We start from the raw sequence: 26,259 nt of genomic DNA, 5'->3' as shown, positions 1-26,259 counted from the left end.
ACGCAGAGAAACACTGAGGCAGCAGTAGCTTAAAATTAGACCTGAAGTAAAAAACAACCAACTGTAGCATATGAAAGAACAGGATAATAATATGTATCTCAGTTGCATTTAATGAATATAACCTGAAAATCATCACAATTCCCTGTACCATATGTAGCCATGTCACACACAGCAGCAAAGCATGTTCTTTAAAAAGATTATCCTAGAGGACACTAGAGATTTTTTTTTTTTTAACCTGATGTGAAAACATAAGTAGCACTCCCTCCTCAGACACGAACAAACTGTTGCACAACATTAAATGTTCCTGCTGAACAAGCCGAAGGTGCTGTGAACCACCATAAGGTACCTCCACAGCATGAGTATAAATGCAAGATGAGGGCCAAGCAGTATGAGGTGCAATAAATTCCCCCAGACTGGCCAGGTACAAAAGCTACTGTTTCAAATTAGTTTTCCAGGTCACCTTACTCTGAATCACCCAATCACAAATATGAGTTTTCCCACTATCAACCCTCCATATATCAGGTACCACATAGAAAGAAGTGGAATCTGATCCATCATGAGCTCGTACATACGTTCACAGCTACATCTACAGGACAAGCTGCATTTTTAATCACACTGCTAATTAAGCAGCGACCTAAAAATTGCCATGCAGAGTGGTATGTCAAACATCTGAAGGGTTTTCCTTTCACGCTCATTGAATTATTATGACATGTCAAAGAAATAACAGTCGTCCTGACGATACGCCAAGGACTGTTGTCCTCTCTCTAGTTCACCAGGTGCTCGCTGTTTCCTCCAGCGCAAAAAGGCAGCGCTACGGGCCCTTGGGTACGCTAGCGGCCATTCGAAGCATCAGACAGATTATTTCTCTGGCCTTGTAACTGGTGCGCTTGGCAAGCAAAAGAGAGCGCTTCATCCATTTCACTGGTATCTTTGTAATCTACCTAGTCCCAAAGCTGGAAGACAGACCGCATCCATTCCCTTTCAGCTGAGGCTGACTTTGAAAATGAACGATAACAAATCTCATCCTCTTTTCCCAACTATTATGATTTCTCTGGGACACAGGCGTTTGCAATAGCATTCCCCAGCCTTGGTCACATCCCCGGTGCACTACTCCAAGCCCAACCATGACCTGGGTGAGGAAGTTCACCGCAAAGAGCTGAGCAGAACCTGAGGATTTCAAGACCTGCCAGTGACTCCTGGCGCCTTGGCTAAAACATCTCAAAAGAGGCCAATCCGCAGAGCATGCTGGGCATCTGCGTGGTGACAAATCAAGTCTCAAAAGGTTTCAAAGAGCTGCTTAACGATGGACTGCAACTTTGCCACAGTAGTCACTATGAAAAAATCTTGGCCAGAGATGAGAGCAGGGTCCTTTAGTCCCACAGTGGGAGGTGTGCCAAGGAGCAGGCCTTTTCTTTACTCCCATCAGGCCTCCTGAAGATGGACATTCATTGTCACAAGTGACAGTGATGGCTGCAGCAAGAGACGAGCGTGGCTGTGCACCTAAACACTGTGCACAGCAACAGTCCTTCTTGGGGAGCTGCTCACAGGGAGCTCTTTGCCGATAAGCAAGAGGGATTAGCACTATGCACATGAAACAATCCAGCGAATGAAAGTTATATACAAGGAATTAACAAAGCAATTTTTCAAGTGACTTCCTTGTTATGAAAGGAGAACAACAGCAAAAGTGTACAAGGAGGGAGGCTTTCTCTCTCCAAACAATAATGATCTGGAGAGCTGCCTTCTCTGTTTCTGCAGTTTTCAGCATAAAACCCCCCCATCCAGTAACAGACATGTTCCAAGCAAAGCACTGTTTCTTCTCCGTCTGAGGTATAGTAACGCTCACAAAATGAAACGGAACAAGAAAGCTTCATGCCTTAGATGTCCTTTATCAGCACCACATGTACATGCCAACAGGGTTATTACCTAATCACAAACGTCAACAACAAATCAGCCCCGTTTAAAATTCAATGGCAACAAAGGCAGAAATCCAATACGTGCATTCCCTAACTACAGTCTATGTGATATATCCTGTGAGTCTCCTGTGTTTTTCTTTGTGGATGTGCACGCATCGCCTCTTGCCACTGAAAACCAGTTCAGTGTTCACTGCACAAACGTCTTCGTTTCTGCCAAAATAATTCCTAGCATTTCCATTCTCCATGCCACAGAAAGCAAAGTGTTAGTGCCAATGAAAATGAATATGAGGTTTTGTCCTCTCTTACCCCTGCACACCTACATGCTCAAATGAAAGGCACACAAACTGCATGCCTGTTCACTCTAAAACCATCCTGAGAAAATTGCAAGCTATTGCTTCCGGGTTAGACTTTGCAATGAAAAAGGAGAGAAAAATGGCTGCTAAGAGAGTTTTGTGCGTTTGCTTCAAAAAGAAAGCAGAACATCTCACACTTTATCTAATGTGAAAAATCAACTGATAAGTCTCATTCTGCCTACAAGCTGCAAAATACTGAGAAATAGCCTGTCTGGGCTTTTGACTGAAGGATGGTCCCCTCTTGGGGGGAGCAATGTTGTATGAAAGGCCACTGCTGTTGCATTTGGAAAGAAACTTTCTTAAGAGCCTAATATAATGAATTGTGCTTGCAGTTCATGTGTCCTGAACTTCCCTCTCCTCACGGTAGAAGACATTCCTGAGAGTGTCTGAAGCCAAACAGGATAATTTATTTCCAGGAAACGTGCTGCTTCATACTGTTTGCTTTCCTCAATAATTCATACTACTTGGCACAACACAATCATCTTCATACCACTTAATGGCAGTATCACAATTGGGTTGTTATGAAAGTCATTAAAATAAAACAGAAAATAGCTTCAGAAATTTAGAATTTCCCAAAAAAGCAGAATATTTCAGCTACCTCTATACCTAGGGCTGGGGGAAGCATGTCCAAGTTGACCCCCAGGAACCATTACCAGTTCCGTGTTCACAGGGGTTTGCTGGGAGGCTGTGAGTGGAGACTGATTAGAGCATTTTGTCAAGAATAGGTGATGGTTCTGGTTTTACTTGGCTGAGACACAGAAGCAGATCACTTCAGATCCAATTTATTCCGTGTTGGGGTTTTCAAACATAAACACAAAGGAATCTACAAGATTAATTTCAAAGTATCCAGTAAGTAAATGCCTGGAGAGTGAAATTTATGTTGTTTAATGCAACATTAACAATGGAAAAGCAAAGCAGTGAACTTAATTCTCACAAAAAATTACAATTGCAGTTTCAAATCAAACTGTGGTATCCATAAATTCAGACTGAATTGTTTTCCCTTTAATAAAAAAAACAGAAGGAATAAAAATATGATAAAATCTAGACATGTAATGCACAAAGTGTTTTGAAATATTTTGTTTTGCAGTTTGACAGAAGACAAACAATTCAGTTACCCAAAGGAATCCTTCTGGATTATCATTTTACCCAAAATAAAATAACACAAAACATCTTTGGATAATCCTGAAAGATTTTTTTCCCAGCAAACCAACAACATTAATCTTACACAATACCAATTCTGACAACAGGAGAAGAAATAAAAGCAACCGAAACTTCAAAGAACACAGGATAAGATTTTTCAGAAGTGTTCAGTACTGGGCTAATGAGAATTTTATCATTAACTTCCCTGGGAACAGGATTAGGTCTAATACAAACACTTCTGAATATCTCTAGCAGTGAGCAATGAAAGCAGGAAGAATACAAGATGACGTACAACCTGCAGGTAGAACTAGTGCATACCTAATAGGGTATTTTCCCATATTTCTCATACAGCATCTGTCAATGTAACAATCTAAATTAGTAACTCTGCAGTCTCAAACTGTTTGGTTCATTTTTTGTCTCTTATCAGGAGCACAGAGAAGACTGCTAGGGTAGACTGATCATGTACATGACCTGCACGTTTTAGCATAACACAGGTATGAAAAACCTGTCACTCCCCTACTAAGCTTTTCAGTGATACATATGTTTAAGGAAGAGAAACTTTTGTACTATTTCAAAATGATTACCAACAACCTTTCTAAAGAAGCTGCCACAAACACAACTGAAGGAGGAATAGCTTGTAACTCCCTATGATGCACAAAAAACCCTTTCCATGTAAGTACATATTGATCTCTCACAAGTCTAGTATAACTTCACTTTCATTTCTGCAATATGATTAATGGTGAATCTGAAAGGCTGAATTGTGAGGCATGGCTTACCAACTATATTATTTACGGTAAATAACAATTTCCAGATCATTTCAGATTTCCCACATACCATTACTCTGCTGGTGGGAAATCTTCTCATCAAGATATATCCAATGTTTAGGTTTTAGAAGCATAGCAAAGATACGAATACAATAATTGATTTCATTTTCAAATGGCTCTGCAGATAACAGTTCCCAGTCCTGTTTGAAGCAAGTGACAAAGAGCCTAATGACTATGAGAGAGGCAGAGACACTTAACAACTTCAGTGGGGTTTGGATCATTAACAGTAATTGAATGCAGGACTCCAGGACAAGTTTTGCCCTCAAATCAGACCAATTAGAGACTGAGACATTCAACTAGAGAGACATCTTCATCTGTTAAGCTTGCCTGCATTAGTTATGTAGCAGTATGGTTTTTTCACCTCAATTCAATGCATTTGAGAGGAAAACTTGCACTTATTGATCATTTCACCTGAAGATTAGGAAACAAAGATTCTAAACAAAATATTTTATTGCGTGTCTTTCAGTGTTACCTTGAATGCAGCTATGCAGTGCAGGCTGAGTAACGTCATCACCAGCACCAGGAACACTGTGGCTAAGTTCCTTGCATCCCAGACAGACTCGATCAAAGGGATGCTGCCGACCTGCCAGTCGTAGCACAGGGTGATTGGTGCCAGAGAAGCCATGCATTGAAGGCCAGAAGGTAGGAATAAGTCAGAAACCTGCAACAGAAAACAGGTAACGTAATGCACGGAATGACTGCCAACACAAGAAACATTTTCCTTTGGCAATTACCACTTACTGTATGGGAGGAGGGAAAAAAAATTAGCTCTGCACACAGAGGCAACACCATGCTCTCTGTCAATAAAGAGATGCTAACATAGGTGAGGGGCACTTCAACAGGTCACTTAAAGAAATAACATAAGATCAATAATATTTATGTGGTTTCTATGCACCAGACTTTAGAAAACTAAGAAATCTTCATCTCCCATTCAACTGCTAGATTTTTTAAGTGACTTTTCTACCAAGCTTCAACAATAAATGAATGATAACTAAGCAGGTACATACATATATTGAACTGTTTCACAGTTCACTGCATCACTCCTGCAATACAAAATATCCCTCTAACTGAGTTTAACTTACAATTCAGGATTTCTCCTATGTGCACAACATTGAGCAATTAAAGTCAGACCTCTCTGTCTTTTCTCTTTGCATCCTGGCACAGACAGATACAGAAGAAAGGAGGCACAAATCCCATCACAGCTTATTAGTGCTGAGGACAGCTTGCATGAGATGTGCCACAAAAGGGATGGAGAGGTAGAGAGCCTTTCAAATTGTTGTATTCCCCATTAATTGGTAATCTCAGTAGTGAGGAAATTAATGGGGAATGGAAATGGAGAACATCCTGCCCTCTGGGAAGTATGCAGGGCTTTCAGAAGACCGAACAAGAACAGCATGTGTACGACTGGGCTAAAGAAAACAAGAAAAAAATAAAATCAAACCAACATCCCCTCTCCCCCACAGCCTTTTGCCGCTTGGCACCTACTTGCCCAAAAGCACATCCCCCTCAAACCACATTTACAAAAGTTCAAATACTTTTGTATGCAAGAGGCTGGAGATTATTCCAGCAATCACAGTCAACCAAGCAGAACTGCAACAGCCTTAGAACAGACAAACCCTTCCTTGGTTCACAAATGGAAAAATCCACATTGTACACAGCACCAAAGATGGCAAATACTCAAAAAGAAAAGAAATTATATTCAATCCTGCACAGGATTTCTTCCATCTGAGCCTGCTTTGGCTGTTGTTTTCACATCCAGTTGCCATGGTGCCTTAGCAAGTTTATTAAAACGATAACAAAGGACCCCCAAGAGATGTAGAGCCATGTAAACAGAGGATTGTTTCACTTGTCACTTCGAAACATGCCTCTTTGGGGTCAAAATGCAGCCCCTTACAACAGCACTTACAACATTATATTCTATTTATAGCAGAAGGGGTAAGACACTGAAGCTAAATGTGACTCCAGGCAGGCAGGACAGAAGTTCCCAGATGGGTGCTGAGCCAAGACATGGGGATGAAACAGGCTTAAATTTTTGTGAAAACATTTTTAAATAACCACAAACAGTTAGGATATCAGTTTCACTTCTCATCCAAAAACAAAACATCTCCAGCAGCACAGCAACCCAAAAGGAGGGAGGCTTACACAGCTGGAATAATGTTTCACTGTAAACAGTGGAAAAGGCACATTCTCATTGCCCCACAAATCTTTCTAAGCTCCCAGTTCTGATGGGAAATGGAATGGTCCTACATTTTTAAGGTTTTCAGCCATTTGGTACATGTCTCTTTCATCCTTCCATTTTCCTCCTCTTCCCCAACCTGAAGCAGTAAATAAAGGGAAAAGTGAGAGAAAAATCCATCTTCTCTCTTAACAGAGGTAGTGATTAAAAAGCCAGTTTCTATTTAAGAAAGCATCCCTCAAAAACATAATTTAATTTTACTCAAACTCCTCTTACAATTTTGACTGTTCACTATTTCTAAAGAAACAAATATGTCTTTCCTAGTCACCAAGCCAATCTTTTCTGGCCTGCATTACAAGGAAACACAGCAACACAAAATCTGGTGGAGCTTAATCATGCCAAGGCACTCACTCATGATGTTGTGTGGCCTGGTCCTGCCTCTGCTCGGCCACAATACAAAACAGACTTCTGTACCAGCCTCAATACAACGTTAGCTCAGAAAAGGTTGCCAGCATTTATTTACGCTACTTACTTAAAAGCCAAACTGAGATCCATTTCTAGCTTTACAAGAAAAAGCGTGTCCATTTATGTCAATCTGAATAATGTCATGGCATGTGATATTGTTACACATATGTATATTAGACAGGATTTTCGGAAGTGTTGAGTTAGTTTTGCACTTGATGCCTTAGGAGAGCCCAGTTTTTGTGGGGAATGTCCTTTTATGCCCTGGCATATTAACATTTTCAATAAGCATCACAATATTCATGGAAGTTTGGTATGCAAACCACAACACACACCAGAAACACTCCCCTACTTACTCAGACTGGGCTGCTGGGTAGGAAGGAACGAGACGACATTTGGGATCTTTGCAAACCGCAGCATTGCAGTTAAAGACAGACTAGTTGCTTCTCTACATCTTCACTAATAAGGCGGGGGTTGATAAATCATTACATAGCACAGAATTAATAAACACAGTTTGCTGCCATAACAAATTTGAGTCAGTTTAACACATTTTTAGAGGAATTTGGAGTAGCCAGATTAGTGTGTGTTAATGCATTTCTGCTGGAAGGTTAGGACAAACTGCTGTTGAAGATGAGAAGACACGCTCCAGAACACACACTGCTCAGGAGAGGTTTGTAAAGTCTCTCTTTCCCTGTGCTTGTAGGGTTTCCGTCTTCCTCAGGAGCCACATGCACAACTCGCTGCCAGAGGACAATCACTACATTCCATTATGGCAATAATTAGTGTCTTAAATACGCTCTGCCAACAGCGATGAACTATTTTAAAGCCTGTGACAGTCGTTACCATCTATGTACGGTCGCCTGGTTCACCTCTCCAGACATTCTACTGGAGAACCCTTGGCCATGTCTCTCGTCATCCAGCCTGAAGGCTCTCAGTGAACATGCACATGCCAACAGCAGACATGGAAGCAAGGAGGGCACTGCCTGATTTTAGCAGGCATTTGTAAGCTCCAAGAAAGCCTTGAGTGAGCTCTGATCCAAGTAAAAGTTTGGATACACTTTAGGTATTGGTAACCTGTCCTTGAACGTGATGGATGGCTGTATAAAATAAAGCACTGCAAACAATCGCTGTTCTAGGTACTAGGAACAGAAAAATAACAAGATGCTAATAATAGTTACTGACAATTCAGTGCTGCTTTTTACTTACAGCTCGTGAAAGCATGTGATATTCCTTTATATCTGTGTGGCTCTCATATCACAAGGCTAACCGGGGAAAAAGGTAAATGCAGGAGGAACTTATAAAGAGCCCTCGCAAAGCTGACACCGCAAGGAAATAATTTGCAATTTTTTAAAAGACTCGAAGATTTGTGGAATCATTCCAGAAGCTAATTACATTTCAGCAGCCTACCTGCAAATGGTAACAAAAGTATTTTCTTTTAATTAGTTGACTAAGTGAATTACATTTTAAATTAATGATCTTCTCTATATTGCTGTTCATGTCTGCTGGAATTCCAAGGGAGAAAAATCCCTGCCTGTAACATCTCCTGCTTTATCAGTTAATCCCAGGCAAGACAGAGTATTACTGGTGAGGTGATTGGAAGAATCTGCCTCTTAATTAGCAATCAGTTTTTCCCCAGGCTGGTTAACAGCATTTGCATTACAGCAGAGTCATTTTTTTTTATTTGCAAACTGAACATGGAAATCCAAGTTTCAGCAGGTATCAAATGTTTCTTTTCACTTCTCAGCATCTCCGGCATGTTCAGAAAAACAGAGCTCCTCCTTTAGGCAGCAGGTGTTGTCATGGCAATCCACTTTGTTTAAATTTTTTAGTTTAGATCTACTGTTGCATGCTTTGAGATAAATACAGGATGACTCATATCTAGAACTTGTTGCAGAAAACAACTATCTGAACTGATTGCTTCTGCTGCAAAAATGAAAGTAAAGGGTGCCACTTAAAGCCATAAACAATATGACATAAAATACTTAAGGGACTGTCTGTTACCCATTGCTGTAATAGAGACTAATGAGCTTGGAAAAGCCCTGGTCTCAGCTCTGCCAAACCCAGGCAATCAGAGCACATAAGGATTGTCAGACTAGCTAAAAAATAATACAAGATTTATAGAAATTTATGAGGAGTTTCATTTGCTTTCTGATTTTGGAGCATTTTAAGCTTTTTACCCCAGCTCCCAGGGACTGAGATTACGGCTTTCTTTCCAAAACTGTGCTACACGAGTGATCACAAGAACCAGACCATGCCCCACTGAGGCTGCATGTAAAAGTGGAGTCCAGTGATCCTATTCTTTCCAGGTGCATACAGTGGTGCAACCTACCACCTACCCAGTTCTGGGACAACCCATCGCATTCCTGACAAACAACAAGAGGCCACCTTACCCTAAAGGCCCAACAGGGTATGCACCGCAAGTGGAAGATGTTCCTGCACTGGGGGTTTAGCAAGGCAAAGGCAAAATATTCTCCTGGTTGGTTAAAAAACAAAAAAACAAAAAAATGACCTATCTAAAAGACAGGTGATAACAGTGCACTCAACTGATATTTGGGAAAAGAAGGGGGCGATCTGAAACAGAAGCAGGAAGACAGTCGTTGCCCTTTCAGAAATCACAGACCTTGTTAATGCTCTTCTGAGAAGACCTGCACATTGCCAGGGACTCACAGAGGTTTCAGTTCACTGAAAAGGTGAGAAGAGCTCCTCTATGAGGGAAAAGAGCTTCTCACTTGCATTAACAGCTGAACTGATTTCAGCTCTGGGCTCTCTTCAATCCTCTATAAAGCCCTAAAACCAAGTGTGTTTAATAAGCTGCTTCACAGTAATGTCCTCCTAGGACACATGTGGCTGCAATTATAACCAGGTGGTGGTATTTAAGGATATTGTCTTAAAATTGTATGTATTTGTGCTTCCCCCGGGGAACTGCCAGTCCAGTCATAGCTTCCCACATGAGTTTATTTTCCTGCTCTGTATATTGTCAGCCTAAACATTTTCTTTTCATAGCCTTAGAAGAAAAATCACACTCTGTCTCTCCGGCACATTCGGTGATGGTGGCGTAAGACTACACAAACAAGCAACAGACAGTCTAATGCCAATTTAACATCCAAATGCGAGTATCAGCTAGACAGAAAATACTCAAAACTGGCAAAAGTGCCTGTGTATTCCCTTCCATCAAAACTTTTGCATCTAGGTGAAAAGAGCTGCCAGTCAGTAGAGGATAGGAGTAGGAAAGACAAAGAAATGGATAAACAGGCAGCTGCAGCTTGATGAATAGCAAGGTAACTCCTCTGGAAAGTGGGTTTGCATGCACCAAGGGCACAGGGGGAAAGGCAGACTATGTAGTCCTCTAGAGCTTCACAGACTGAGGAGCTTTGATCTGGTGAATGTCTCTCTCTCAGTTGTTTCAGCTCTGTGGCTAAGAATCTGAAAAATATCAAATTCTTGAAGAGTAAAGACTTTCAAAGAGCCTGTGAATTTGTAGTGAAACCCAAGCCTGCTGTCAGAGTCTCAGTGCTGAAAAACTTGGGATTGATTTCGTTCTCTTTTTCCCTCCACAAACCCCCACATGCTGTGGGTGAGAGCGTGCCTTATGATCAAACGTGATCCTCAGCTCACCACCGACAGCAGCATGGTCCAGGGGTCACACAGCTGAAACCCTCCCAGCCACCGGTGGGTGATTGCTTCAGAAGAGGCTCACAGAGGCGGCAGGGGATGGAAGGTCCTCTGGGCAGCCGCTGGGATACTGGTGGCTGATCCTCAGGAAATTAAAACCAGAGCTCATAAACCTGCTGTGGTAATGTTTCTGGAAACAGTCCATCGTACCCCAGAGCATTACCTACCCCATGCTGGTGGGAGCCAAAGGGATGTCCTGGCCACACTGCTTTGCCTCAGAGAATGGCCATGGTCTAGCCCTCCTGCGTGGAAGTATTTTGAAAAGCAAAATGCATTGCCTGTAGGAGTCAACGGCCTCTGCTCTGGCTGCACCCCCTCCACTCCATATGCAGGCTTTTGGCAAAGGAGACTTCTTGTGTAACCAGCGCTTGCAGCAAGTGCCATGACCCATTAAAAATGCCTATCAAGCTGATTTCCAGAGCAGCACTACCTACCTGGGTTTGTTCATTAAACCAAGAACTGAGAGAGATGCTGAAATCTTTCATGTGGATCTGGGAGAGCAGGTTCCTCTGGGAACCTGCTACTGTAGGATGGCCTTTGCTTTGCAGCAACATCTTCCAGATAGGATTCCCCCCGACTCCCAGCCCCCTTGGAACAAAGAATACATTTTACACTTTATGTATGGACTGTCTGGGCCCTGGCTGGGCATGACGGCAATTCTTACCAACACCGTTGTTCTCCCTTTTGTCTAGAAGTGAGTCCTGAATGCTGCGGGCCTGCAGAGATTACATGTAGGGCTGAAGTTATGCACCTTTGGGCACACGATAGAAAGCACTGGCAAAACAGGCAGACTTTTCCACTCAGGCAGCATGTGCAAGCCTGGCTAATTAAGAACTGATATGTCACAGGGGTCCATTTTAATGCCAGTTCCTAACCTAAGGTCAGTGAAAATCCCATACTAGAGTAGTTGCTGCACTTGACTTCTATTGCCTTAGCAGAACTGGCTGGCACGGGCACCCACTTCTCCAGCTCAGGTTCACTGTGTGCCTCTCAGTAGTTCATTCCCTTTGAAGTTACAACTGGGATGATTAAATGCATTGCTCAGAAAACAGTCACAAATCTCTATTAAAAGGAGTATGTGCCAGTTTTTAGTATAAGCATTTCTTTAGCTTTCTGTGGCACTGAATTCTCATTTACCTGATTGAAACAGCAAAGAGCTGTTTCAGAAACAGCTGAAACAGAAAGCCAGCTCACAGACAGAGCAGTTCACAGAATCACAGAATCACAGAACGTTAGGGATTGGAAGGGACCTCGAAAGATCATCTAGTCCAATCCCCCTGCCGGAGCAGGATTACCTAGACCATATCACACAGGAACGCGTCCAGGCGGGTTTTGAATGTCTCCAGACAAGGAGACTCCACAACCTCTCTGGGCAGCCTGTGCCAGTGTTCGGTCACCCTCACCATAAAGAAGTTCTTCCTCATATTTATGTGGAACCTCCTGTGTTCCAGCTTGCACCCATTGCCCTTTCTCCTGTCAAGGGATGTCACTGAGAAGAGCCTGGCTCCATCCTCATGACACTTGCCCTTTACATATTTATAAACATTAATGAGGTCACCCCTCAGTCTCCTCTTCTCCAAGCTAAAGAGACCCAGCTCCCTCAGCCTCTCCTCATAAGGGAGATGTTCCACTCCCTTAATCATCTTCGTGGCTCTGCGCTGGACTCTCTCTAGCAGTTCCCTGTCCTTCTTGAACTGAGGGGCCCAGAACTGGACACAATATTCCAGATGCGGCCTCACCAGGGCAGAATAGAGGGGGAGGAGAACCTCTCTCGACCTGCTAACCACACCCCTTCTAATACACCCCAGCATGCCATTGGCCTTCTTGGCCACAAGGGCACACTGCTGGCTCATGGTCATCCTGTTGTCCACTAGGACCCCCAGGTCCCTTTCCCCTGCGCTGCTCTCCAACAGGTCTGTCCCCAACTTGTACTCATACATGGGGTTGTTCTTGCCCAGATGCAGGACTCTACATTTGCCCTTGTTATATTTCATTAAATTTCTCCCCACCCAACTCTCCAGCCTGTCTAGGTCTCTCTGAATGGCTGCACAGCCTTCCGGTGTGTCAGCCACTCCTCCCAGTTTTGTGTCATCAGCGAACTTGCTGACAGTGCACTCTATTCCCTCATCCAAGTCATTAATGAATATATTGAATAGTACTGGTCCCAGTACCGACCCTTGAGGGGCTCCGCTAGACACAGGCCTCCAACTGGACTCTGTCCCATTGACCACTACTCTCTGGCTTCTTTCCTTCAGCCAGTTCACAATCCACCTCACTACCCGATCATCCAGACCACACTTCCTCAGTTTAGCTGCGAGGATGCTGTGGGAGACCGTGTCAAACGCTTTACTGAAATCGAGATAGACCACATCCACAGCTTTACCAGCATCTATCCACCGGGTTATGTCCTCATAAAAGGCTATCAAGTTGGTTAAGCATGACTTCCCCTTGGTGAAGCCATGCTGAGTGCCCCTAATGATCCCCCTATCCTTGATGTGCCTAGAGACAGCACCAAGGACAAGTTGTTCCATCACCTTTCCGGGGATGGAGGTGAGGCTGACCGGTCTATAGTTACCCGGGTCCTCCTTCTTGCCCTTTTTGAAGACTGGAGTGACATTCGCTTTTCTCCAGTCCTCAGGCACCTCTCCTGAGGACAACCATAGGACCATAGGACAATATTATCTCAACCATAGGACCATAGGACAATATTATCTCAAGGCAGTTGGAGTAGAAATGCATTAACTATTTAATGCAACAACACAAATAATCCTGCTTCATGCCCAGAGTGATCAGCCAAAGGACATCACAAGGCAAATGTCAGCAGAAATTAACATAACTTGACTCCAAAGATATTGTTTAAAAACCATTTTCTTAGTTTGAAATTACTGGTAGGATTTAATCTGTTTCACACACCTCGAGACATGCAGTACAATGGACTTCTCCTTTGTCTTACCATGGTGTTAGTAATACAATCTGTTTATTCAGAGGCCTCCTACTTCTTTCCCCTCAAGAATGGCAGAAGAAAGAAACACTGTGCAAAACATCTGAAGCGTGACAGCCCATGCTCAACACCCTGCTAACCCTTGAGCTGCACTTCAGTACACTGTTTACCCAAAGCCGAGTAGCTCTCAAAACCTTTCTAATTGCATTCTCCCTCAATTTTCATCTAATACAAGCAAGGATGGTCTAACAGATGTTTGGGATTGGTTTTTCTATTGCAACAGCTTACCCATAGCAGATTTTGGGACAGCAAGTCACAATGACTGGAAATCTGTGTTCTTTAAGGTAGGTCACTGGAGAAGGTACGTCCTTTCTGCAGCAGCGTACAACAGCCTGTGTGGACAGGCTCTAACGGCAGTGCTTACAAATAGCAGGATTCCCAACACCTTCATTTCTGCCTCCGCTGAGAAAGGGAGTGATGGACAGATTTCATCTTCTCAGATCACCCTTGCCAAGCAACACACTGAAGGACACGGAAATGCGGCTTTCATTTATCTCACTGGAAGTTTTAAGGTATTTGGGAATATTAGAAAATCCAGTATCTTGTAGGGACCAAAATATTCATATTCTGACTTCTAAAGCCTTTATCTGCATCCCCATTCACTTGCAATTTTAAGGACTGTAATTTAGTGAACATACTGAACAGATTATTTTTTTTAAAGATAGAAAAACTGTCACTATTTCAGCATGTTTCATCTTCCAATGGTTAAATAAATCAATTCTCTCTCTACTTTAGTGTATACATTTGTTTTGTCCAAGATTGGAGATAGGTTACACCGAACACATAGTCATGTTCTAAGGCCAAACTGGGCCACACCAAAGGTCTGTCCAGACACCCTCCAGCAGTGACCAAACATTAATGCCAAGCAAAGAATATAAGAACAGGATAAGAACATGATACTTTTTTCCAGTTTCTAGCTAGCATGGCATGATGTCCCTGAGTTGGATATGGTTTCTGCATATTTAGTAGCCTGGATTTCTTTTTTTAGCTTGGCAAATCTCTCTGTGAGCCTGCATAAACTTTCAGCACACCCACAGCATCCTGCAGCAAGGAGGTCCCCAGCTCAGTTACCTGTTGCAAGCCACGTCCTTGGCTTGTTTTGAACATGTCTGTTCTTAGATTCGTTTGATACATCTTAATTTCTATATGCTCCCCTCCTCCATGGAATCATGGGTGTACAGACCTCTTTCACACCGTCTGCCATCTATTTTACACTATAAGCATCATAAGGGCTGACAAAATCTGACCTCATTACTCAATACTTCTTTACACATTACTCATATTTACAAACCTACCCCTAATCTTAGCCACACTTCAGTAACCCTTGCCAGCCTCTGGACAAACTACACCTGTACAGCTCACCATATGACACAGAAACCTTGCAAGAGTTAAAAATACTCCTTTGGGTTCATCCTATGTCAGCCAAGACCCCAACTGCAGACCTAACTTTATGCATTTCACAAAGATCACCACACCTTTCCAAACTATTGTTTTTCTTTTTTTATTCCACTTGTTGTCATCAGCCTTCCTCCTAGCCCCACAGAGCTGGCCAAGTCTTACAATAACTTTCAACTCTGTTGAAAACCATAACATTTACCCTGACGAGACATCCACAATAACCACATTTCCAGCTCAGTGCCAATAAAGATGACTGCTTGCAAACAGAAACTCCCATTTGTGCCCTGTGTGATCTTGAGAGTTACAAAACAACTTGCCCACTGCCTGAGCACTAACCCTTGCTTCAGATGTAGTTAAGGTGTTAGTAAGCAACTCAAGATCACCACCCAACACTCCCCTTTCTTTTAGTTTCATGAGGCTTCTCCCTTCTGGTCTTGACACCAAACTTAGCTCTTCCACTCCCTTCCTCCCAACTCAACCTAAATTGCAAATAACATCCTGGCTTTAAATTCAGTGCTGTGACCTAATTACAGCCTTCAAAACCTTGTTAAAAGCTTCTCACACCAACTCATGATGCTGCTGTAGGTGTCCACAGCTGAGGAACACATACTGCTTAGCAGCTTCTCTGAGGCTGGGCCTTAACTACAAACTCTTCCATGTGACTGGACATCCACCAGTTGGGCAAGCAACCACACCCACCAGCACCTACTTAGGTGTTGAATATCCTTGAGCCTTGATGTCCTAGATCCTAACCTAATGTCACCCCTAACACCAGGGCCAGCAAGTTGTATCACCTCCAAATCCACCCTCAAGCAATTTACTCAGCTAACACCACTTCTTATTTCCACCCTGTGGAAATACCAGGCTTTAAAAACAATCTTGTCTCTTCAGCCTCCCTCTTCCTCACACCTAAGCTGAACACCAGCCCTGCACCTCAGCCTAGCCCTTCCGCTGGCCAGATGCACAGATCTTCCTGGAAACCAAGCCAATGCCACTCAACCTTGCAGTTCAACTCAGTCTGACATCCCAGTCCTGCACTCATGATGACTGGCACAATGTCAGTTCTGCAGCAACAGCTTCAGCTCTGACCATGGTAACGTAAAGTCTCAGGTGAGAGTTATAGTTTGAGTCTGAAAGAGAAGGTGAGGAAGGAAAAGGTTTGTTGCCAAGATGAGGGCTGTGGTCAGTGGGTGCATCATGGGCTGTCAGTTCACAGACAGTCTCTGTCTACCTTGCAGGATTGACCACTCACCCATTTGGCAAAAATTTGCCACCCCAGCTGTCCAGAAACTTACCCTAAGCTATCATCCACATTGATTAATTAGTCTTCCCATAGCTCCAGGAGACTGGCAAGATACAGCAATTAAAAACCAGCTCTCATCTCCGATTTCTTGTTTGTAGGTGGACCCCACAGGTCTCACATGAAGGCTACTGCCAGCAGCACAGATGGACGTATAGCTAGCTTTGAGGCAGTCAGTGGGTCACTGACTGTTTTCAAGTCAAGGGTTAGGGTCCGGGTTCAGGAAAAAAGGTGTTGCTGAGCAAGCCTGATGTGCTGGCAGGTGGATCTTGCAGGCTTAGGGTGGTGCATGGGAACACGATAGCTGGGTTTTGGCCTTTTTCAGGATGTTTGGCTGCAAGTTCAAGGTAGTGGTCAGCTTAAGGTTTTGATTTCGGAGAAACAAGAACAGGAAAGAAGAATTTATAGGCAGATTCTGCAGGTATCTCACATCTAAGATGAAGGCTCATGCCAGGAAACTAGGGTTAAGGTCAACAGAAGCCCAGGACGCAGCTTCCTTCTATATCCTACAGTGCCCAGAGGGAGAGCACAAGGACTATCACATAAGGTCAGCAACAAGATCCACATCAGGACAAGCAGGAGGTACTGAACCACAGCAACAGCCTGTCAGAGCCCTGATGAGCCTCACCTGTCACCACACCTAATGCCCATCACTGTAGGAGTCCCATTTCAGCTCAGCCCTGTGTCTCCTGGATGGACACTGGACTTGTGCTGTAGGTAGCCTGTCTCCTGGATGGACCCCTTCAGACACATGCTCTCATTTGTCTCCACTCCTGCCTCCCACCCTTTCTCCTAGATGGACTTTGGGCCAGTGCTGCAGCCTTGCCTCCAGTCCCGTCTACTGACTGGACCCTGACCAGGATTCAGTAACAAACGTACTTCTCAGCTTCTGTTGTCAGGATCCATGCCTGAGCATTAGCCATGGGAGGCTGGTGCTAGATCAGCAGAGAAGGAACCAACCAGCTAAATTTAATTCTGCATATTAGAAAGCTGCATAATGGTTGGCATCCGGGCTTGCTGAAGGGATGAGTTTTCTGGATGCAAAATACAGGCTTCTGGGTAAATTGGCTAAAGTGAGAATTAAGATCAAGCTCAGCAGAACTGGAAGAGCTAGGCTAACTACAGGGAATCCCTAGAATCCCCCAGAACAATAATACTGTTTTTTACTGACAACAGTTTCCTTAATTAGGTTTGGAGCAGGTAGGTGTTGCTGGACTGCAGGTGAAGCCAGGGCCGCTGCTGTGGCCAGGGAGGACCTCGGCCAACAGCGCTCTCACTTGTCTTTCATAAGGCTGTTAATAAAATCTACAGTGCCAGTGGTAAAAATAGTCCCTGTTTCATGCTCCAACAATGACTTAGCTTTTAGGTTTAAAAAACCTTCCCCTGTCATTACAAGATGTAAAGAGACAAACACACGGAAGACATTTGCAGCACAGAATACATAATCGGAATCAGGCCAGGATCATTTATGACTTGATGATCCCCCATCTCAGCACAAAGGTATCAAAAGGGGACAGCAGCAAATCCTTCACACTGTGCTGCACAGAGTCTGGGATTAATGACCCTGCCAGAAACGCTGTGAACAGATCAGAGCTTTCCGAATCCAACAGCATGCTTCCTGGAAGCACTTTTAGCCTTGATGGTAACAGGAGCTGTTGTCACATTACCATAAAGGTCTCCCAAATGAGATCCAGTCCGATTCTGCAGCAGATGTTGAGTAAGGATTGCTTGATTTTAACATGTGTCTCAGCTGCAATTCTGCTGCTGGAATGAGGAGCCAGCAAGGCCAGAAAGTGACACAGAGGAGGACTGTTGCCATTTCATTTCAGACATCAGGAAATTCTTCCAGAAGCCTCCAAAGTCTCTTTCTCCAGTTCGGTAGCTAACCAGAGCAAACTGTTATGCACATGGCCCTGTCTTAAGAGGAAATCAGCTTCTTACCACCTCCTCAGAGTACTGGTCTGGTAAGGTCTGGAAGGAAGAGCTAAGTCACAGCTGCCACTGCCTTGCTGGTCTGGCCCAGCAGAGCCAGAGGGATGTAGTGTCAGCCCACCTAACCACACACCAGTTCCCAGGCAAGAAAAAAAACCACCATTTTTACCAAATCTAAGCATTTATGTATCTTTTTTTTTTTTAAAAAAAATGTGATAAAATAACAAAAAACTGTTAACACAAATTTCAAGTTCATCGTTTTTAATTAATAGGCAGCCCATCCTAAACATAGCCAGAACTGTGCAGTAGTAGGTCAGTACTCTGTGCCACCGGGGTCCTGCTTTCCTCCTTCACTGATCAGCCACCAATATTCCACCAACAGGAATGGTCATCCTTTTTTTATACAAACCTCAGCTGAAGCCAAAACTGAATGCCTGCATCCCATACCTCAGCAGCAGCCAGTTTTAAGGTTTAGAATTAGGCTTCAGTCACTGAGCTTTCTGCTCCTGTGCTCAGGCAATTAAACAATATTCTTTGGGCTTTGCATAAAAATAAGACCATATTTTTCAGTAAGAAAGCATCTGTAATATAACTCTACAGGACTCAGAGCATGCTTTGGGGTTCAAATAATGCCGGTTGCTTTTTATTCTAGACAGAGCAATAAGGAGAAATTAAGACAACAAGTCTTTTCATTCACAATCTGCAAAACATTTTGGTGCAGGGAAAAAATAACATCAAGATTAAACTTTTGAAAACTTCAGTTTGATTAGTGACATTGTACCTTGTCAGTAAATATGGTGAGAATGAAGCTGGATTGTCCTGCTCTGAAAACATCGGCATGGATCCTCCCATTATCCAGAGGCGGAAATACAACACGAGAATCACCTTCAAAGAAGAACATCTTGGTTAGCCATGCGCTACTAAGAACAGCTAAGGCCTCCAGCAAATATTTTGTTGTGGTAGCTCTCCACGCTCTGCCCTGTGCCTAGAAGTGAGTCAGCCCAGCGGTTTAGGCGAAATTCAATTTCTCCACCCTATGTGGGGTGACAAACGTGCCAACTCTTGGCACAGACAGCACGCTGTTGTTGTGTCCCCCCTCTTTCATGTGTGCATTACTGACAGCAGCTGGCACATCTCGGATACCCACGACAAAGGCAGCATTTTGAAAGACAAATCCGTCATCGTGCTGCAGCTCAGACTGCACAGTTTTGCTATCGACCTCTACCTAAACACAGAGGCGAAAAACATGGCTGATGTCTTAAAAATTATTATCATTCACTCATGCTGACATAAGTGTAAGGACAAGCTCCATCAGTGTTTCTCATGCTGTATAATACTAATCCCTGGAAGGACTTCTGTGGGCTGGCACTCCTCCACCTTTCTGGGAACCACTTGTTAAGGGACAAGCAAGGGGATCCAGCTCCTAGAGCAGCACAGGGAGCTGCACATCCAGCACACCCCTGTGGAGGTGCTTGTTTTCTCCCCTGCAACATGTTAAGTCCTGCTTGGAGCACAGCAAGCAGCAGGTATTTGCAGGCAGAACTTTTCTTGTGACTCCTGCTGAGCGCTGCACTGAAACTAACAGCATGCCACTGAAAAGTCAGCCCAGTGCCAGAGAGTCCTCCTGTATTTAGGGCAGGAAATACTTGCAGATGATTACACAGTTGTAAGGGCAACCACTATGAATTAGAAGAAAAATTGAACTGAAAACACAGCAATATTCCTGTCTCTGCCCAGCTGAAGTTTTGAGACTCTTTCCCAAGACTAACTTTGTATTAAGACCTACCATCTAAGCTTTCCAAGTCTTTTGGGATACTACCACACAACGTTCATTCTCATCGCATACACAGAAATACGTGGTCAAGCCCATTGGTACTTACATAGCTTATCACCAAAGCAGCTCTCTTCAAAAAAGGCCTTGCAGTATACAAGAAATTCTGTTTGTTATTTGCAGTCAGGTAGCTGAAATATAAGGAAACAAATATTTGTTGAAATACTTTGAAGCAATAACTCATTTTTCAAACTGGAAAAAGCGCTGTACATTGTTTTAACCACCCTAAACCAACGTGCAGTAATAATGACATCACTCTTACTCTTCAAAGCTCTTTCCACATGACTTAAGCAAAACACTAAGACCACTTCAAATGATACACACTATAATACATTGCAGTTTCCCCATCAAAATCTGGTCTTAGTGTTGGATTTTTTTTAAAAAATCATCAAGTAACTCCTTAATCCTCAGAAACCCACCATGTGTGTCTCACCAAGATTGCTGTCTTCAGACTCCCAGAAGACTACATCGAGACACATTTTTAAAATGTCACCGAAACAGAGCAATTCAATTTTAGGCTATGATTAAAATGCAAAACCTCCTTGTTCCCAGCTCTCTCCTCAGTCTCTAGAGATGGGAATAACTGTCTAGCAGAACTGAACTTATTGTAAGCATTTTTTTTAAGTGTATTCTGCACGCTTAAGTTTCATTACAAGTCTGCTGACAGGGTGCTATGAAAATTAACTGCATGGAGACAAACACACAGGTGGCTTATTGTTGTAGGAGTGTTCATAAAAACCTTCCTGTTTCTCAACGAGTAAAACTGAACTGTATCTGGAGCCAAAACTACACATTTATTTTAATATAGGGTAGAAGCACTTGCCAAATTCTAAGGAGCTTTCCTAATATAACAAACAGTGCCATACCTATGACATTAATTCAATGATAATTCTATTTCTATTGAACCTTACAGAGGCTTCATCATTGTAATAAAGCGATGAGAAACAAAAAGACATACAGAAGAGACAACAGGAATATTTTAAGCATAGAGGAGCTAGAAAACTATTGAAAAAATGACAAATAATTTTAAGAAGTTATAAATATCAAGTAAACAAAATCAATTCAGAATGAAAACATTTCCAGGTTCCTCTGTGTAACATACAATCAGTATTGGGATCTCTGTTTAAATGATTTACAAAAACTGCAGCATGAATCACAACACCTGCACTCAAGTTAGCTTTCCAAGCATGAAAGCATTATACGTTTCTCCTGTGAACATCTAGCATATAAAATGCATCTTATTTCCTCTCCAAATTCCTCAAGACAGTCTATCATCTGATCGCTTCCACCCTTCAAGTCTCCGAAAAAACAAGACTGCAGCACTTCCTAATGCTGCCAAGAGTCTTTAATATCTGGCTTTTTGTTCAAATTTTCTATAGCAGGAAGTTTGCAAGCCTGGTCACCATGGCAAGATGGAGAAAAGATTACACTGCAGACAAAAGCAACAGGGGTAAAGCCAGCAAGAAACAGAGGCAGCATTTAACAAGAAGAAAGAAGTACATCTGGGTGCTCTCTACAAAATAACTGCTCTCCAGAAAAGTGTCGTGCCTAAAACTTAGGAACCAAACCATACATTGTAAAGCAAGCCAGATGACTTTCAGTCTTTGGTGTCTATTTATTTACAAATGTTGACATTTGAGCACCAAATCCAACTTAAATGTCAGACTAGTCTTCAAGGGCTGAACTCCACAAAGTGCGAAGTTTTGTGAGCTCCCACTGATTTTAATCAGGCCCCAGCAAGTACAAGTGAGATGAAACTAAGCCTTCAGCTTTCTCCCTCCATGAAAGGTCAGGCTGGCCTTCAAGTGTTCACCATGGCCTTGCTCCAAAGCCCACTAGCGCCAAAGGGGAAGACTCTCGGTGACTTTAACAGCATTTGGATCAAACCCTGGTCTTTTGTTCCATACCAGAACCTTTTATGAAACTCAACCCCCTCACGATTTGCAGCAGGAACAGAAATGTTGGGCTGCATTTTGTTTATATTTTTATGGGTGGAGGGAGGAGAGCCCTCTATTAATCACGCTGCCTGACTCTTTGCAAGAACCTGTTTTCACTTGCTTGTAGTTTTAACTAACTGCAACACTTTGGGCAGAAATTTTCCATTAGAAATATTTGCTTTAGGTGGAATTATGCTGGGAAAAGATCAGCCAGAACAGTTCAGCTTTTTCTCCAAGACTTCAATTAGAGACAGAGGAGCACTTTTATCGGTGTCAAGAAGTCTGCCAACTTCATCCTCAAGAAACTGCATCACCTCGCACCAGTGACCTAAAACTTATGAGGCAACCGTCATCTCCAGGCCACGTGTTTGCCACCCTCCAGAACAGCCACCCGCAGTCAGGCAAGCTACAAGCCTGGGGGAAGCAGCTACAGGGAGGTGGGGGCACACAGACCCCCCTGGTTTGCCATGCTTGGCAAGGATCTGGTTTTTAATGGATCAAGTTTGCATCAAAGATGTTCCAGCTGGAACAACTGCTAGGGACAACACGCTGTTTGTGAAGGCAGCCCTTGAGCGAGAAGGGCAATCTTCATTTTAGGCTGCTAAGGCTCAGGAAAGCCCGTCTGTGCTTCAGGGCCTTGCAAAACTGGACACTGATCTGGGTCTAAACACCACCCCTCAGAGGAACCTGCGCCATTACCATCTCTCTGTTCCCTCTCAAACCTGGCCTGAGGAGAAAATTAAAGCCAGAAAATGAACGTGAACGGAAGGCAGTAGTTGCTCCTTCATCCTTGGCAGTACAGTGCAGGAATGCTTACTCTTTAAACATCTTGATTTTTACTTTTTTTTGTCTGCCTATGAATAACTAAAATCCTGCCCACATCTCGCACTTCCCTTGCAGCAAGCACAACACCATACAAGTTACCAAACACAGTTTCAAGGTACGAGTTTATCTACACATGAAGGTTAATTTCAAGTGCTTCACCGAACTGCAGAGCAGGTTACAGGGTAGCTCTGGCCACTGCCGAGCAGGGCTTTTGAAAGCATTTCAGAAACTCCTGACAGGCCCCTCACAGTTTATGTTGTGGAGCACTACCATCTCCATGAAAAAAAAGAAACCCCTGCATTGACACCAATTGCAAATCACCACTCTGTGCTGAAGAGCAGATGGGCAGCAAGCAAGAAGGACCACAAAGCAATGGGTAACTGGGAATGGATGAAGCAAGGGAGTTCAGAGAGCCCTGAGCTTTCTGATCCTTCCTCCAAATGCTTTTGCTACTTTGCAGCTTCAGTTAAGAAATGTTTCTTTCCATGACAGTTGAATTAATAAGCAAAGCTTTTCCATTTTGAGAAAGCTGCTGTGCTGAAGTCTATCTGGAAACCATGAAAGATAACATGGTTCACTGCTTGGTAATCCAGCTGCCTGCCCACCAGATCAACCTGTAGGAGTGGCATAAATGTATGGGTTATGCTCAATGCATCAAAGCTTTACAAGAACCACATGGTTTTCCACAACCTTATTGAGGCTACTACTTGTTTTAGGAAAGGTTACCAGGAAAACATGTCATGTCTGGTGCAGGCAAAGGACAACACACAGTTTCTGTATTAAAATCAAATGAACTGCAAATGGGACCTGGATGAGGACATTTGCTAAATGTCAGTGACACACATGCAATTTTACATGTAAAATTGCAGCTTGCAAAAACATCTGAAGTTATGTTGAACTTCGCTCAGACAACCTTAAGATCAGCCAAAGCTCTTTATTTTGTCTTTAGCTAGAACAACCAAAGAAATTACTATTACAACACTTTAACTGTTTTATACCTGTTTTAAACAGCTCCTTTGTATAAAGTCATTGACAGGTCAGTTTTCCATGCATTTGCCAACCACACCAGGCTGCCAAACATCCCGCTGTTCATGGGAACCACTCCCTAGCACCTCCTCCACCCCGACCAGCATCGTGTGGCTCCCCGTGCCAAAACACACACACAGTCATTCCCACATGAGTGCAGGAGTGGGATACGTGTAGAAAAACCGTACTGACGGTAGCTTCGTGCAGCAAAATGCTGCCTCTGGATTAGGCAGATACTTCAAGGCGTGGGTCTTGCAGATTTTCATAATCATAGAATCATTTTGGTTGAAAAGGACCTTTAAGATCATCAAGTCCAACCATTAACCTAGCACTGCCAAGCCCACCACTAAACCATGTCCCTAAACAGTAAGTCTACACGTCTATTTAATACCTCCAGGGATGGTGACGCCACCACTTCCCTGGGCAGCCTGTTTCAATGCTTGATAACCCTTTCCATGAAGAAATTTTTCCTAATATCCAATCTAAACCTCCTCTGGTGCAATTTGTGGCCATTTCCTCTTGTCATATCATTTGTTACCTGGGAGAAGAGACCGACACCCACCTCACTACAACCTGCTTTGAGGTACTTGTAGACAGCAATAAGGTCTCCCCTCAGCCTCCTTTTCTCCAGGCTAAACAATCCCAGTTCCCTCAGCTGCCCCTCATAAGACTTGTGCTCTAGACCCTTCACCAGCGTTGTTGCCCTTCTTTGGACTTGCTCCAGTTGATATGAAAAGATAAAAAATGAAAATGAAAAGATAAAAATCAGAGGAGGAAATCCAGATAGCCAGGTTTGCTAAACGACTGTGAAAAGAGACCATTTGGGCAGCGGTTCCACCTCTGCTTCGTGCCAGCTTTCCCACAAAGCAAACCAGCATGTAATCACCTATTTGCTATCTTTTAAAAGCCTTTCAGGAAAACTCCCTGAAGCAACCAGAATCACAACAAACAATAAATCCAAGAAACGCTTAATAATGCCAGGACTTCTCTCACATGGTTCAAGCAGAGGCCAAGACAGATATTTGGCAGCTCTGGCTTCCTGAAAAGCACAGCTCATCCTGAAATCAATTACATCATCAGGGCACTCAGAGATTTTATAATTGAAGACACCAGGGTAGGTGTCCTAGTAAAACTCAATACCATGCAGTTTACAGGAATGTAAACTTTGCTGGTACCAGATGAAGTCTGTGTTAATCAAAACAAACTTCTCTAAGAAGCAGGCTGCTTTTTTAATTTGCCTGTACTGTTGGAGGCATCTAGAGCTTACAGAAAGGAGCGGGGCAGCTCCTCAACTACCGTTCATTGACACGGCTACGTGAGCTATCGCAAACCGATATCGGCAACACATTTATCCCACGCTGCAGCTGACTCAGCTTTGGTATAAAACGTGAACTTGCTCTTGTGTTCTCTTTGAAGGTTTTCTCAAGGTAAGCGAACAAGCAATATGTATGATGGATGCACCCCATCAGGGACATCTAAAAGACCACAATAAGTACGCAGTAGAACAAGCTTTGGTATTTCAAGAGCTGGTTTGGGCCAGGTCCCTCTGCTGTGAGAAGATCATTGCTCCCATTTATATTTTTCTCAGGAAACAGATCCAACTTCCAGCAACCACTGGTGTTTTGAACTAGCACTTTTAAAACCCTAATACTAAAGGAAGGCATTAAAAGGATGAGTATAAAAGCAAGGCTGTTAACTTATTCTTATTTATTGGTAACAATAAGGACACTCTAATCAAGACATTTTTTAAACTTAAAAGGGGCTATTTAAGTCAATATCAAAGCTTTAGGTCATTGGTAGATGCACACCTAATTCCAAACCAGTTTGACAGACTCCCCTGCTGAGAATGCACAAGTTTTACAGGACCCATATGTTGTCTATAGAGATCACCTTACCTTTTCTACTTGAAAATTACTTCCTTATAATCTGTCCAGCCAGCTACATCTTATATTGGAGAAGTATCTTTTCAACCTAGCTCGGCCTATATTCCTCCTTGAGGACAACCATCAAAGGGCAACTGTATGTGATAGCCCAGGGAGAAAACAGGAATGAAAATCCATCGTGGAGTTAAAAAAAATGAATTAGAAAAAGAAAAACCAATACATTCCAGACATGTCTGGATTTTTAACTTGCTTAAAATACCTGTCAATGCAGGGAAATAAAATACCAGTCATAGCTACAGGGTTTGCAAGAAAGAAAAGCTCTCCTGCTTCCTCCTTTATGAGCAGTCTTGACATTCCCTGCAGCGTATGTGTGGCATCCTTGCTCCTTATCTCCCTGGAGAGCCTTAAACCCCAGCCACCACTACCCATGCAGACCCACATGCATAAACACACACAAACAGAAGCAGTTTTACCGACTCTTTACGGAGCCATGGAGAGATTTTATGAGAGTCACAACTGTTTTAACTCATTGACACTGATAATGGCACATATTTTTTGTGTACATTTTCAGTTGTGACCACATTTG

The 26,259-nt window shown here is 43.2% G+C and overlaps 1 protein-coding gene across 1 annotated transcript in view; it reads right to left on the bottom strand.

Annotated features, from left to right (window-relative positions):
- The window catches only part of TMTC1 (transmembrane O-mannosyltransferase targeting cadherins 1), a 157,116-nt gene that overhangs the window by 77,935 nt on the left and 52,922 nt on the right, over nt 1–26,259 (bottom strand). Inside the window, 4 exon segments of the mRNA XM_068400608.1 lie at nt 4,703–4,848; nt 4,851–4,891; nt 18,953–19,056; nt 20,052–20,133. Of these exon segments, the coding sequence (XP_068256709.1) occupies nt 4,703–4,848; nt 4,851–4,891; nt 18,953–19,056; nt 20,052–20,133 (373 nt within the window).

The sequence above is a fragment of the Nyctibius grandis genome, chromosome 5 (assembly GCF_013368605.1).
Source record: "Nyctibius grandis isolate bNycGra1 chromosome 5, bNycGra1.pri, whole genome shotgun sequence".
Taxonomy (NCBI): domain Eukaryota; kingdom Metazoa; phylum Chordata; class Aves; order Nyctibiiformes; family Nyctibiidae; genus Nyctibius; species Nyctibius grandis.
This window is presented reverse-complemented; position numbering and strand designations above follow the sequence as displayed.